Here is a 13414-nt window from a genome sequence, read left to right on the forward strand (position 1 = left end):
AGGTATTCGGTCCATTGACAGCATGCACATTACGTAACAAATACTTTTTGCATCACAATAACCTGAAGGGATATTTAGGTGGCCTTACTTAAAAGCACCACCCTGTATACATATACATATGTGCAGGCTGCATTATTGGAAGTGCAGGTTCACGCGATCGAGTTACCGATGTCGCAGCGTTCGCACGGACACCCAGCGATTCAATATTCTTCGCGTTCCATTTGGAATGGGTTATTGAAATTCCCCGGTGAGTCGACGGTAGAACAGAACGCCGAAAAAAAGAGGGCCGGACGAAAAATGCGACGAAAGAATTCTCTATTACCTTGGCAAGTCTTCCAATCGTCCTCGAGAATAAAACCGTCGGGACAGAGACAAAATACCCGGCCCATCGTGGACAGACAGGTGTGCGAGCATCCTGCGTTGTTGACGCTACACGGACCCGCGTCCTCGCACGTGTGGTTGTCAGTCGACAGGACCGAGTCTTGTAAACCGTCGCAGGAACATTCGTAGCCACCTATGGTATTCCGGCAAGTGTCCTGACAAGGCCCGTGCCCGTTGTTCAACAAACACTCGTTGATGTCTGAATAATGAAGAAGCAAACGAATACTTCACATTTCCCTTCCGCGCCGAGGAACGCGCAGGCCGACCTGTCCAGTGAACGAACATACAGTCGGGGACAACATTGAGTGACCCCACTTCAAGAACTAATAACTTTTGGAAAATTCGACCGATCGACTTGAACTTTTTCCGGATGTCAGGAGGATTAGTTTACCAGGTAATGTGTAAATTAATTTTGAAGAAAAATGTAAAGGGTTATAACCTTCTTTTACCTATTTCTTCATCGAAATTTGTTAATTGGTTTACGAGTTATAAACGATTTAAAACGGTGAAAATTACAGTTTTTAGACATTGCTGTTCGTTCCGATATGCCTGATTTTTAATATAACCATAAAATATTATTAGAATTGTGTTCTGGATTGCAAGATCTTAACAATGACACTTCTCATAAAAATAGCACTCGAGAAATTAAATAACGATTTAAAAATACTAATACCAACAGATATGCAGCTTAGGTGTTTATTCATTGGACAGGTCACCCTACATACGTCCAGAAAAAGTGTTTGGTCACTAGACTGCGAATCTTTATGCATTTCTGATAGTTGCACATTTCTAAAATACTTTTCTAAAATCCCTTCTTTATTCCCCAGATAAGAGATTTTCTAGTTTATAAAGTGAACTTGTTTCTCATCCTATTTTTACAAAAATAATCAATGAAATTTCGAATTTCCATAAAGATCTGCAGTCTCATGATCACGTACCAAGAACGTGCATATAATACGCGTTGAAATAATTACTGCAAACTGTAATCACACATTGATATTGCTTAAAAATGCTATAAATTAATATCACATCATAAATATGTAAATATATTTGTTTAAGGTACAGTGAACTTACATCCCAGAGGGAGCGTAAATAAAAGTTTCATATCACGTTTTATTCAAAGAAGCTTGTACGTGCAGAGAAAAATTACCTTAAAGATTTTGTTGAAACAGCACAAACTTCACAGAGTGGAACAAATAATGAAAATAATTTTACGTCACAGACCGAAGCTCAAGTGCGTTCAACAACTGTGCTTACGTTTACATCGTTTACAATTTATTATAGTCAATTCGAAATGCAAACATTACAGTGTCTACTCGATATATGTCCAATACACGGGTCTGGCCAGGGACACATATCGGCTGGAAGATATGTATTCTTTAATACACTGCCGAACGTAGAAAAGGACAGCGAAGCTCGAGTGACCTCGGTCGCCGAGGAGTGTAAACATAATACGGGTGGGGAGTATGTGTGTGAGACCAGGAGACCACTACTAATCCAATAACAAAACTTCTTTATTTTTCAATATTTTTTTGTGGAACTTTCACCAACATATTCGTGAAATTTTTCTAATGAAAATGATACCAAGTATGACATAATTCCGGTGATATTTACTTGTGTAATGAATGATAAAAGTTACTTCCCATTGCAATTATATTAACGGAAAATTAATGTGAATATGATCCGAATGATATCGTGTTTGATATCATTTTAGTCAGAAAAATTCCACAAATATATTACTGAAAGTCCCATAAGAAAATAATGACAAACAAAGAAGTTTTGTTATTGGATTGGTAGTGGTCTCCTGGTCTCACACCGATATACCCGATCCGCATTACGTTACCGAGGTCTCTCGAGCTTGTTGGCCCCTCACGGAGTGTAGCCCGCGGCAGTGGGGATAGTTCTGGGACTTTTATCGGCTAGATATTCGGAACATATATCGAGTAAGGACTGTACAGACTACAAACATTGAGAAAGCAACTAGAAAAGCAACGATATAAGAGAAATGATACAGCATGCAGAAATAATGTGTAGCTACACGAAAATACTTTACAAACGGAATATTTTCGATGAAATATGATTTCATAATTGTTGTAAACAATTGAAATTCCCAGTGTAGATTACAGTTGAATGCTTCCGGTAATGTGTACGTTTTTAATTGTTACGAACAGCAGAAATTCTCGATGCAATTAATAATCAAGTGGATGCACCTGCTCGGTAACGTTTGCTTTTGCACTTGTTGCTTTTTACGAATGGAAACGGCGAGATTTCGCGGTATATTCGCGATGGAAATCACTCACCCTTGCACAAGAACCTGTCCTCGTCCAGTTTCATTCCCTGCGGACACTCACAACGAAAGGATCCCGGCGTGTTCACGCACTTATGCTCGCAACCGCCCTTGTTATCCTTGCATTCGTTCACATCTAAATTTCAATGAGCACATACGTGTAATTCACAGAATTTAGGTAACTTCTCCACCGCATCGTTCCCGACGCCTTTCGGCCGAATAAACGGTTCATTTAATGATACAGGGCGAGACTGATATTTTACTAGTTCTGCAGAACTCACTCACTCAAACGGATTAACCAGAATATTGCAGACGTGATTCTCGTGTACCTTGAATGCAGAATATGCTACCGTTCGTGCAGAAATTAAATGGAAAATATATCCGATCAAATGACATGTATCTGACCGTTTTCTTTCGTTTGTAAATGTGTATAATGTTAACCATTAAATGTTCTAGATAGCGTTTGAGTCCTAGTAGAATCCACTGTACACTTTATATTTCTCTAACACTTTGACCGCCACACTAGAAACTTCAAAAATTACATAAAATCAAAGTGAGTTATTTAATGAAATAAAAATTGAAAAAAATTAAATGTATGATATTGAGTAGTCCTCCAACTTTCTTGCATTTTACACGCCCTAATCGAATTTGGTACAATGAATATATTAACGTAAAAATGCATTTTAAAACCTGGACAAATAATTCCGTCACCCACATATGGGTGACATGGCAGTCAACGTGTTAAAAACAAGACTATTAAAGATAATACATTAACAAATGTTACATTCAGAAATTTACTTGTGAAACTGGCTAAAACTGCACTTGCAGTTAGTATATGTATGTACAATTTTATTGTTTCAGTAGAAATAGTTGTATGTCTTGATCTTAGCAGAATAACAATCATACTAGTTCATGTACTGTTAACTAAATATACAGTTTTATATTTCAACGTTTTCTAAAGGCGTGATTCAATTCTTCAGACTCCTGCACAAAAAAATATACAAATGTGTGAAACACGATTTTATCACAATAACCATTATCAATTTAGTAAAATCCTGAAGATAGAACAATATTTTTGCGAGCAATTTCAATTTTTCGTTGCAAAAATTAGTTCGCCGCGCCGATGATTACGCATGAAAATGCAATTTCGCAGCAACGTGATTCGATGCCCCGAAATGAAACACATGAAGCATAAGCCATTGTTATTTCGATTCCATACAGACGGTATAGGATGTACGTATACTGAAAAAGTATGGCACTTTGAACCTGGAACAACTTGTAAATTTCGAACGCGGCGAATTCGCGAAATATTGCCAATGAAAAATTAGTATGCTCACTTTACTAATTTCGAATAATACGAAATTGTTTAACGGGAATTACATTTCAAGTCCAGCTAAGGGAAACTTTCCCCGGCATTAGGTCGAACCGCTCAAAAGTTTAAACACTCGAACGCGGAACAGAGAAAATAAAGTTTCAGCTCCGATTCAATTATTGCTATCGTTTTACTCCGATTTTCACGAGCGAGCTTTCAGACAAAATTTGATTACGCTTCTCAACTTTCGCGAGAAAAGGAACGAGCACGCTGCGTAAGTATACACTCGACGTGAATGTATGTACAGGGAACGGCGGGAAGATTTTTCGTACGTAACCGATGATATTTTAATACCGACCGGAAAAACTTGTCGATCGCAGAACACGAAAGCTGTCAATATTTCAATGAGGATCCTGTCGATATTTCATCTCGAGAAATTTCTTTTCTAGAGACACGACAGGCCACTTTCCATGGAAAAATGATGTCATTCATGGATTTCACTGCTCGCGCGGACTGAAAAGCGAACCGAAGGAGAAATTTTGGATCAGGGTATTGTCAAAGGATTCTCGGATTACTGATAGTCATGCCCAGTATTTTATGCTCCCCCGTCGAAGAAGAGAAGGTTATCGAACCCTACTTACGTCGAACTATATCGTCAAGTGTGATCAAATTGATCACCGGTTTTATAGTGTGACGTGATCAATTTCGTAAGCAGTAAATTTCAATTAAATCGTAAATTAAAGATACGTGGACAGAAAAATATTTAAGCGAACGAAGTCTTGAAAACGTACAAATGCACACACACACACCTAGTTACAAAATTATAAAATTTTCTACAAAGTTACAGAACTATTTGATTTTCTCATGGGAAGATCAACGTGCAAAGCGGTTTAACACTTCATTAGCTATTGTCGTAGATACATATACCTTAAATTTAAAATTTCGACTTTGACGCGGACTTCGATCCTAAATAAAAATTGTCTGCAACAAATGCAAGACACAGGAGCCAAATAAAAATTTCTTTGTTTCTTTAATAATTCTTCCCACTATTTCAAATTTCTTCTACTCCTAATCAGTAAAATGTAGTACTTTTCTAAAATTAGTAGTACCATGTCTATTCGATATATGTCCGAAACACGGGTCTGGCCAGGGACATATATCGGCCAGGAGATACTACTATTCTTTGATACACTGCCGAACGTAAAAAAGGACAGCAAAGCTCGAGTGGCCTCGGTCGCCATATACCTCGCTGTAGTGGGGATAGTACTGGGACATTTATCGGCTAGATACTTGGGACATATACCGACTAAAGACCGTATTGAGATCTTAAATTTAAGGTTTTACTTTTCAGGAATCTCTAATAATTGATATAGATTTAACATTTTTTTCGTTATAAGGCTAGTGAAGTGTTGTATTCATAAGTGATAGCAAAACGCAGAAAAATATGTATAGCGAATTAGTTGCAACTTACCAACGCATTTGTTGCGTTCTAAACGGAAACCTTTGTAACAGGAGCACACTGGTCTGCCATCGATTTCCTTGCAAATTTGGTCGCAGGGGGCATCGATGCAAACTCCCTCGGGACTCTGCTTGATCTTGCACTTCGGCAACTGTCCTATCCATTGGCGATTTTTGCAGAGTAACCTATTCTGTGTGGTTGCCATATAATACCCTGGGACGCACTCGTAATCGGCTTCTAGATATTCGTTGCCTGGTACAGATGACCTTGGACAAACATTAATAGCGTAAAATAACGAAACGCAGGAGTGGCTTGTCTGTAGCTCCGTGTAACTTAAAAATTACATATTAAATATTAAAAATTACAAAACTGCATAATAAATACTGTATTGTATTTCTGAAACTATCATTTTTTTTTAAATTTATAAAAATAACCTTCTGGTTATTGGAACTCAGGAAGAACTTTAAATTTGTCGAATTGTATTATTTAGGTATTTTCTTGTTCGTTTTCTTTGTCCACAAATTTTTTCGCCTTCTACGTAGTTTACACTATCTCACTGTTTAAAGTTATCCAGCAGTAAACCGATTTTTTCATTTCTCTAGAGAGGAAAATTGTACAAAAAATTTGAAGTCAGTCTGATGAAAATTGCATAAGATATTTATGCCACTAGTCTTGAAAATCTCATTTTCTTTATCTCATCTCATTTTTCATTATTCTCATAGTGAGAATTTCCAACTGAAACGAATGAAATGTTACACGTGCAAGTGCAAACTATCAAATATGAATAAAAAAGAAAAAAAAGATTTTTTTAAGGCTTTCAGGTTGACCCGGTCCCTGAATTTCAACGATTTCTTGGAATCGAAATTTAGTTCGGCAATTTGTTCCGCGAGAGACATATTTGACAGTGCAGTTCTCTCGGACTCCCTTTTACGTCTTTTTACATTTTATAGCACTGCGCGATAATTCCAGTGCGTCAGAACATTGAAAAGTTCAAGCTCTCCGACCCTAAAGAAAGTTTCCCAGGTCTCATACAATTCCACTACGAAGTTGTCCCCGTAATTCAGTTTTCTGTGGAAAAGAGGAAATTTCAAGCGCCAATAGAGCGTCACGTTTTTCCCGGCATAGAGGTGTGTGCTCGATTAAAGAACAAACGAAAGGGGAAGCTTTGAAAGAGAGCTTTCGCAAGTGTTCGTGAAAGCTCTGCGCAGAAGGGACAAGGACAACTGCAATTATAGGCGGAACGGCTGCTTTCCGGAGTGCTGTCTAACGAGGACATTTATAGAAAATCGGAAACCTGAATTATAGAGTCGACTAAGCCGGAATCGAGCCTTTTGCCAACAGTCTTTCTTCAAAGAATGATTTCATATCTAAGTTAAAATGGCGAGATTTAATCAAGAGACCGAGGTTTAATAAATGTATTGAACAACCAGTCTACACGACGAACAAAATCTGCGGACGTGTAAAACTTTTCGCAAAAACTCCTCCGTTCTTTGTTCGTGAAAAAGGACCTATGAAGTTTCAGAAATGTACCCATAATTATGAAAGTGGTCTAAGTCAAAATTAAAAAAAAATGAGTCTATCAGTTATTTCTCAATCATTATTTATTATTTCTCAAATATTATTTCTCAATATCAGTTATATCGTCAAAAATGAACCATTAGATAGTGGTTGTAATTTCAACATTATATGGAATTCATTTAGTGTTAATTATGAAAGTGCTTTAAGTCAAAAATTTAAAGAAATTATATAAACATAACTTGAAAATGGCGCGTGGCCCTCTGTGATGCGTTTCTGAACTACATAATAAGCCGATAAATGACAATCAAATAATAACAGAAACGACAATTCATTCCGGTTTATCTAATAATATAATTCAGTTGAGCTCTTCGGAACTGATTATTGGCGGCAAATAATTTATATATTTTACCACTATGTCAGCAGATATATTCAGGCCAAAATCGTAACATTAAAGTAGCATTGACATGGATGAAAATTGCTCAGTCATCAAATAATAATATTGAAACGGTAGACTACAAATTTTTGGTATCGGGTCATTCCTTTCTACCGAATGACCGTGATTTTGGGTTGATAGAAATGAAAATAAAAAAACAAATTACTTATACAATCCTGAGCATTATTATGAATTGATAGAAAAGTGTAGAAGAAGAAATACATTTCCGGGTCGCAGCCGGATTTTATTTCAACGAAATCACTAGAAGAGTCAATAACAAGAAGAGTAAAAAATACCGCGGACGAATCTGTCTCTTGGCTGCAAATTCAATGGATGAGATTCTTAAAAAATGAACCTTATAAAATGTTCTATAAAACTTCTTTAGATGATTCTAAATTCCACGTTTTGGATCTTTCACCTAAAAGAGGAAGACCAAAAATATACGGAAATATTAAATTACTTCCATTATACACCACCACTAGACCACTAACGGAAGTAAAACATACAGATATTATGTGTTTACTACCATACATCCGTCCAGTTTTTCAGGAACATTTTAATCTTAAAAACTCGAAATGATAAAAATGGATTACTTTTTAAAAATAATTAATAAATCTTCATGAATTATTTCATTAAAGTTATTGTTTCAAATCAAACTCATAGTTCTTTATTGCTTTAAGTCATTTATAGGACATCACAAACTTTAAAAACAACATTTTCGTATGAAATTCATACAAAATTTCATATTCATAATAAATTTCCATTAACCAAGACTAATAAAATTATAAATCAAAATGTCGCATAATGTAAAAATATTTTTTAATTTATTCAAATGCAATTCATTAAATATCTCGAAACAAGAAATATATGACTGAGACCACTTTCATAATTATGGGCACAAATATCTTAATAAAATAAAAACAAGATAATTCAGCAGAAGTAGTGAGCCATTACTTTGCGAAAAACATTGTATATTATTGTATATTATTATAATTAAATGTCAAGATGTAAATGACATTTCGGTAATTATTAATATAATTATAACAATATGGAAGGAGTTTAGATCTCCTCGCGCCAGCTTCTCGACTAAACAAGAGGTAAAATGTTCTCCGTAAGCTGAACGATAGAGTTTCAATTGTTCGGTAAGTAGATCTGCTCTCCCAAGTGAAACTTGCATCCCTTTCGAACGAACCCCGTTCAATTCAACGAAAACAATATCCGTTGTACTCGAATTCAATCAGGTTCACCTCTGTTTCCGACGAAAGATCCGAAACGCGATGATCAACGACACGCCGCGCCGTCATGAATCCGTCGTTATAAAGGAAATCGGTTCCGCTAGAATCTGCGGAGGCCGCCACATTTCGGACGAGTTGAATAATTCATACTGAAAGCCACTTACTTTACATATTTGATCAGCGCATGTCGCGCGAGTGGAGCCGGCATGAAAGTCCCGTTTATGCATGATAAATCTCCCTTGGTATCGTCGTCGTACACCGCGGTGGTTGTGCTGGTGGTGCTGGTGGTCTCTGGGTTCTTCTTTCCAGCGAACCTTTCGAATTCAGTGCCATCGATGATGGGTTTCCCATGAAAATGAGATCCGGAGGTCTTGTGATGCTCGACGTCATCGCGGCACGGCAACATCGATAATTTCAAGCTGGACGTCATGTAGGCGTTGTAGTCCTTCAGGGTCCTTGCCAGCACCTCGTTCTCCATGTCCAGTATCGGCAGGTCCTCCTTCGTCCTTGAATAACCCAGCATCTTCTCGGCGTCGTACCTCGAGTTGCCGTACCTGTTCTCCTTTCTGCTCTTCGGCTTGTCTTCCCGTACGTGCGACGGCCTCGACAAAGAGCTGCCGAGGATTCGGTTCTCCAAACTGGCCGGGTCCTCCATCTGCGTCCTCAGGATCTCCTTCTCCAGCTGCCTGGAAAATTCCCTCTCGACCGTGTCCTCGTGGCTCCTGTAACGCGCGGTGGTCTGCGTCGACCGCCTGCCGCTCTCGGTGGTTAATTGGTTTCGAAGATTGGATGGCGACGTTACGTACGACGAGTTTGCGCCCGGTCCGTTCGAAAGAGACGAGTTTCTCTGACGAACACCGTCCCGGTCGGGTGTCATGTCTTCGGCGTGCTTCCCGAGAACCAACGCAGCCGGCGCGTCGTTCATCCGTCTTTTGAACTTCGAGCCCCTGCGACCATCCACCCGATCTTCGTTCTGTCTGCTTCTCTTCCGGCCTCGTTTCCGCTCGCGATTCTTCCTCCTACGACGTCGTTCGGCACGGTACCGTCTCCCCGGCGAATCTCTCGATTTCTTCGACTGACCTCCGCCCCCTCTTTTCCCGCGGATCTCGTACTCGCGAGAATCGTTCGCGACGGCACGCTGACGGTCCACATCCGGACTCTTCGACTCCTTGCCGCGGCGACGTTTCCTCCGGGCCCGGTCGCCGCCATTCCCTCTGCGACGGGCGATCGGCGTGGTTGCTGAAATTGAGATTTCGAAGGAAACGTGGTTACGTGATCGATACTTCGTCTTGGGATTATCTTTCCCTTTTTTAGCGACTCCAAAGGCGACGTCGCGTGCATCCTATCGACCCTGAAGAATATTTCCAAATTGCCTTATCAGTATCTTTATTTTTGATTGGCTCTTAAGAGCCAAGGGTAGTCACGTCACCTTTGCAGAGTCGCTTCACAGGTCGGTAACTGCTGTATAATTTCCGTCCACAGCCTTCAGCCACTGACTTAAGATCCGTCCTGGTCTTGATCCGACGGGTCCTAAGTCTGTGACTAAACTTGTCGCATTTTTTACTCTGTATTATCGATATTATGAATTCTGACGCCAGAAACGTGCTTCAAGTTTTTGGCTTTATTTCGCAGAGAATCAAGACAAAATATAGCTCAATTTGTAGCTGGAGACATTTTCTAGCGCGCGTTACTCTCGATTTCATCCAGAAAACTCGTCCAATGGCATAAAAATGCTTGGATTCCACGGCATGCACATCGTCAATTTTTGGCCTACTTCTAACGCTTATATTACCAAATATCTGCATAATCTCGTCAGCTCGTGACCAGCGCGCGCTAGATTGAACCTTCCTCTTTCGAATGAGCCCTTTCGCAGCCGAAAATATTCTCATATAAGGACGAAAATTTGAGGCACGTAAAACCATTTTTCGCCCATTTTTGTCGGTAACGTGGTCACTCTACCTTATCGCGAATCTACAAAGTCTTGGCTTTTAAGCAGTCGAGTGGCTCTAGCCACTCTATGAATTTGTTTGATCCTTCAGGGACGACGTCTACGTACCACACTGACCCTGAAGAATATTTCTAAATTGCCTCACGATTGTCTTTGTCCTTTTATTAAAAATTAAAACTTCACTTTTCGAATGGCTTTTTTTTTTGCACTGTACGAATTTGTGTAATCCTTTGGGGATGGCATCTCTGTACTATACCTAAAGAAAGTGTGGGGATAGTGAAAGGGTGTCAGTATCAAAAACGTAATGAGTGGAGGGGAGAGGGGAAAGATGAAAAGATTATAGAATAGCTACAGAAGAAGCAAAATAAAATAAAATAAAAAGTAAAAATAAAAAGAGAGAAAATACCGAAGAGGAATTTAACATACACAAAAAGTTGGAATATGTAGGATAAATAGTTAACAGATAGGCATACAGTGTGAATAGGAGGGAGACAGTGAATGAGTCGTATGTGTGAATAAGCTTTATAAATAATTATAGAATTATATGATCCAAGTCCTCCTATTTATTATCCATGAAATTAAAGAAAAGAATTAAAGCTGATTTTTAATATTTTATGAGAATTGCAGATTTTGTGAATACATGAATTTGTGAACAAATGAAACATGTAATAATAATATCTCTTCGTATCCCTGTAACCTATTTGGCTGGCATAACATGGATTCGTCACACAGGGTTTACAGTACAGTACCGCTCATAATTATTCAAGCGACAGGAATTTGGTACTTTAGCTTGCTTTTGAAAGGCAAGTATAAATCCACGTTATTGTCAGGGCAAGCGGCTTTAAGATGGAATAAACTAATTGGAATCCTAATTGGGACCTAAAATCGCACGCCTCAATTTAGGTAGTAAGGTGAAATTAATTTTAGTATTAAAAATGACTAGTAAATCTATTCTAGGTAATCCTATTATCCTTCTGAAATCTATCTTTCGCATTGTTAATCAATGAAATTGCCTTATTAAATGCAGTCATAATCTAGTAGCAATTATTGATCGTTAGCACTGTCGAAAAAAATAAAAGCTTTGTAATATCATAACTAATTGGATAATACAATGTTCACTGTAAAGTGAAACTAATGCTATTAAATTATTAATAAATGTGAGTTATGGAATTTATATTATCTATGAATTGCTCATGCAAATTACACAAAATTCGTGCGACAGTGGTCACGTTAATGCTTTTATCAAATTATGCTACAAACACATGTATGTGTTAAATGTATAAACGTTTACAGACCACTGAGAGTGAATGTACTAGCGATGTATGAATGGCTTATGTCACAGTGAAGATCAACATGTAATTGTGTGTAGAATAATTGCGTTACCAATGTGTACTACATATGCGGAGACATCGCGTATAATTTAGAAACAAAAGGTTATATATGAAAAAAAAATTAACATGTAACATTTATTGCTCAATAATGAATATTAATTTTCAGATTTTGCATTATACGCTTTCTAAAATCATTAAATATTAAAAATAAAAATTTCCCAAAACAATTCAATGCCATATACTTATATATTAACATAAACAGGTATTTTTCCGATTTTATAACGACTGCATATTAAAATTAATTTAGATATCCAATTGTTTTGCAAAACGAACATAATATTTATTAAAAATGATACAGTAAGATTTTACGAAAAAAATATCCAATTTAAATGAACCGTGAGAAAAGTTTTAACAGTTTTAGTTTAAAATTGTTGAAATATGCAAGAACTCTTCCAGCGTGGGCACATTCGTAAAGTAAACAAAAAATGTGTTTTATTAGAAGGAGAAACCACGAAAAATTCATCGTGAATTTTGACAAAACTTTGCAAGTTCATAGAATTATCGTGCATAAAAAATTCATCTTTCTCCAACTGCAACGCGCAGCAGCTTCAGTTTAACGTGCACGTTTTTTTTTTGTTTGTAGTCTCTCGATGTTTTGCAAACAACTCTTATATTGCACACTGTAAAAATGTCTAATATATAGCCACGCTATTTAAAAAAAAATATTTTAATATGGCGTAATAGTTAATTTTATCTTTTAGTATTTTATTTCTAATCAGATTAGATTATTCATTTATTCAGCATTAATGTGTGATTTTATGCTGACATTGGTAACTCAAAAAATTGTAAAGTAACTACCACAAATTTGTGTCTTGAATAAGTTATCAAACTTCCGTTTCAAGTCGTTAATGAAAGTAGTCACTAATTAAAGTCTGGGAAACCTTCGCTGAAGTAGCAGTTCATAAACTATAAATTAAAGCAGAATAGTTTCAACTCTCAGCAGAACGTGATTTTAGCCACGTGTAACAATACGTATCAATAGCGGACCATATCTGCACTACATATTGCTATATGGTCGCCTAATACTATTGCGAGATTGCATTTACAGAGTAAATATGTACCTGTCTACGTAGATTCGATAGACTATACTAAAATCACATCAAAATTTGATTAAGAAATTATACACTAATAGCAAATTACACACAAAATAATTAGTGGAAACGTTTTGAATATAATTCGAATAATTCTATTCCGTTAACATAATTTTAATTGCTAGTTTATCGGCAAAAATACAGCGTTCGAAATTGAATAGACAAAACAATGATTCACCATTTATTCTTGTTCTACAAAATGTAGAATTAGGATGTGATCGAATAAATGCCAATTCGCGCAAGTAAATGCAAGATTTAACGTTTTTTTAGCGAACAGTCTTGATATATTGTTATAGATCGCATCGACACAGTTAGATTTTGTTGTTTCGAGAATGAATTTTTTTCAGCTACTTGTGGCA

The 13414-nt window shown here is 37.3% G+C and overlaps 1 protein-coding gene across 2 annotated transcripts in view; it reads right to left on the bottom strand.

The window, feature by feature from the left end:
- LOC143352447 (uncharacterized) overlaps positions 1–13414 on the bottom strand; it is a 103318-nt gene that overhangs the window by 51727 nt on the left and 38177 nt on the right. The window contains exons 4-7 of one of the 2 annotated variants that reach the window (XM_076784945.1): positions 8790–9864; positions 5452–5705; positions 2682–2804; positions 323–580 (exon numbers count right to left, since the gene is read on the bottom strand). In XM_076784945.1, the coding sequence (XP_076641060.1) occupies positions 323–580; positions 2682–2804; positions 5452–5705; positions 8790–9864 (1710 nt within the window). The remainder of the gene's footprint in view (positions 1–322; positions 581–2681; positions 2805–5451; positions 5706–8789; positions 9865–13414) is intronic. The other variant, XM_076784946.1, reaches the window with a different exon arrangement.

The sequence above is a fragment of the Halictus rubicundus genome, chromosome 3, assembly GCF_050948215.1.
Source record: "Halictus rubicundus isolate RS-2024b chromosome 3, iyHalRubi1_principal, whole genome shotgun sequence".
NCBI classification, from domain to species: Eukaryota; Metazoa; Arthropoda; class Insecta; order Hymenoptera; family Halictidae; genus Halictus; species Halictus rubicundus.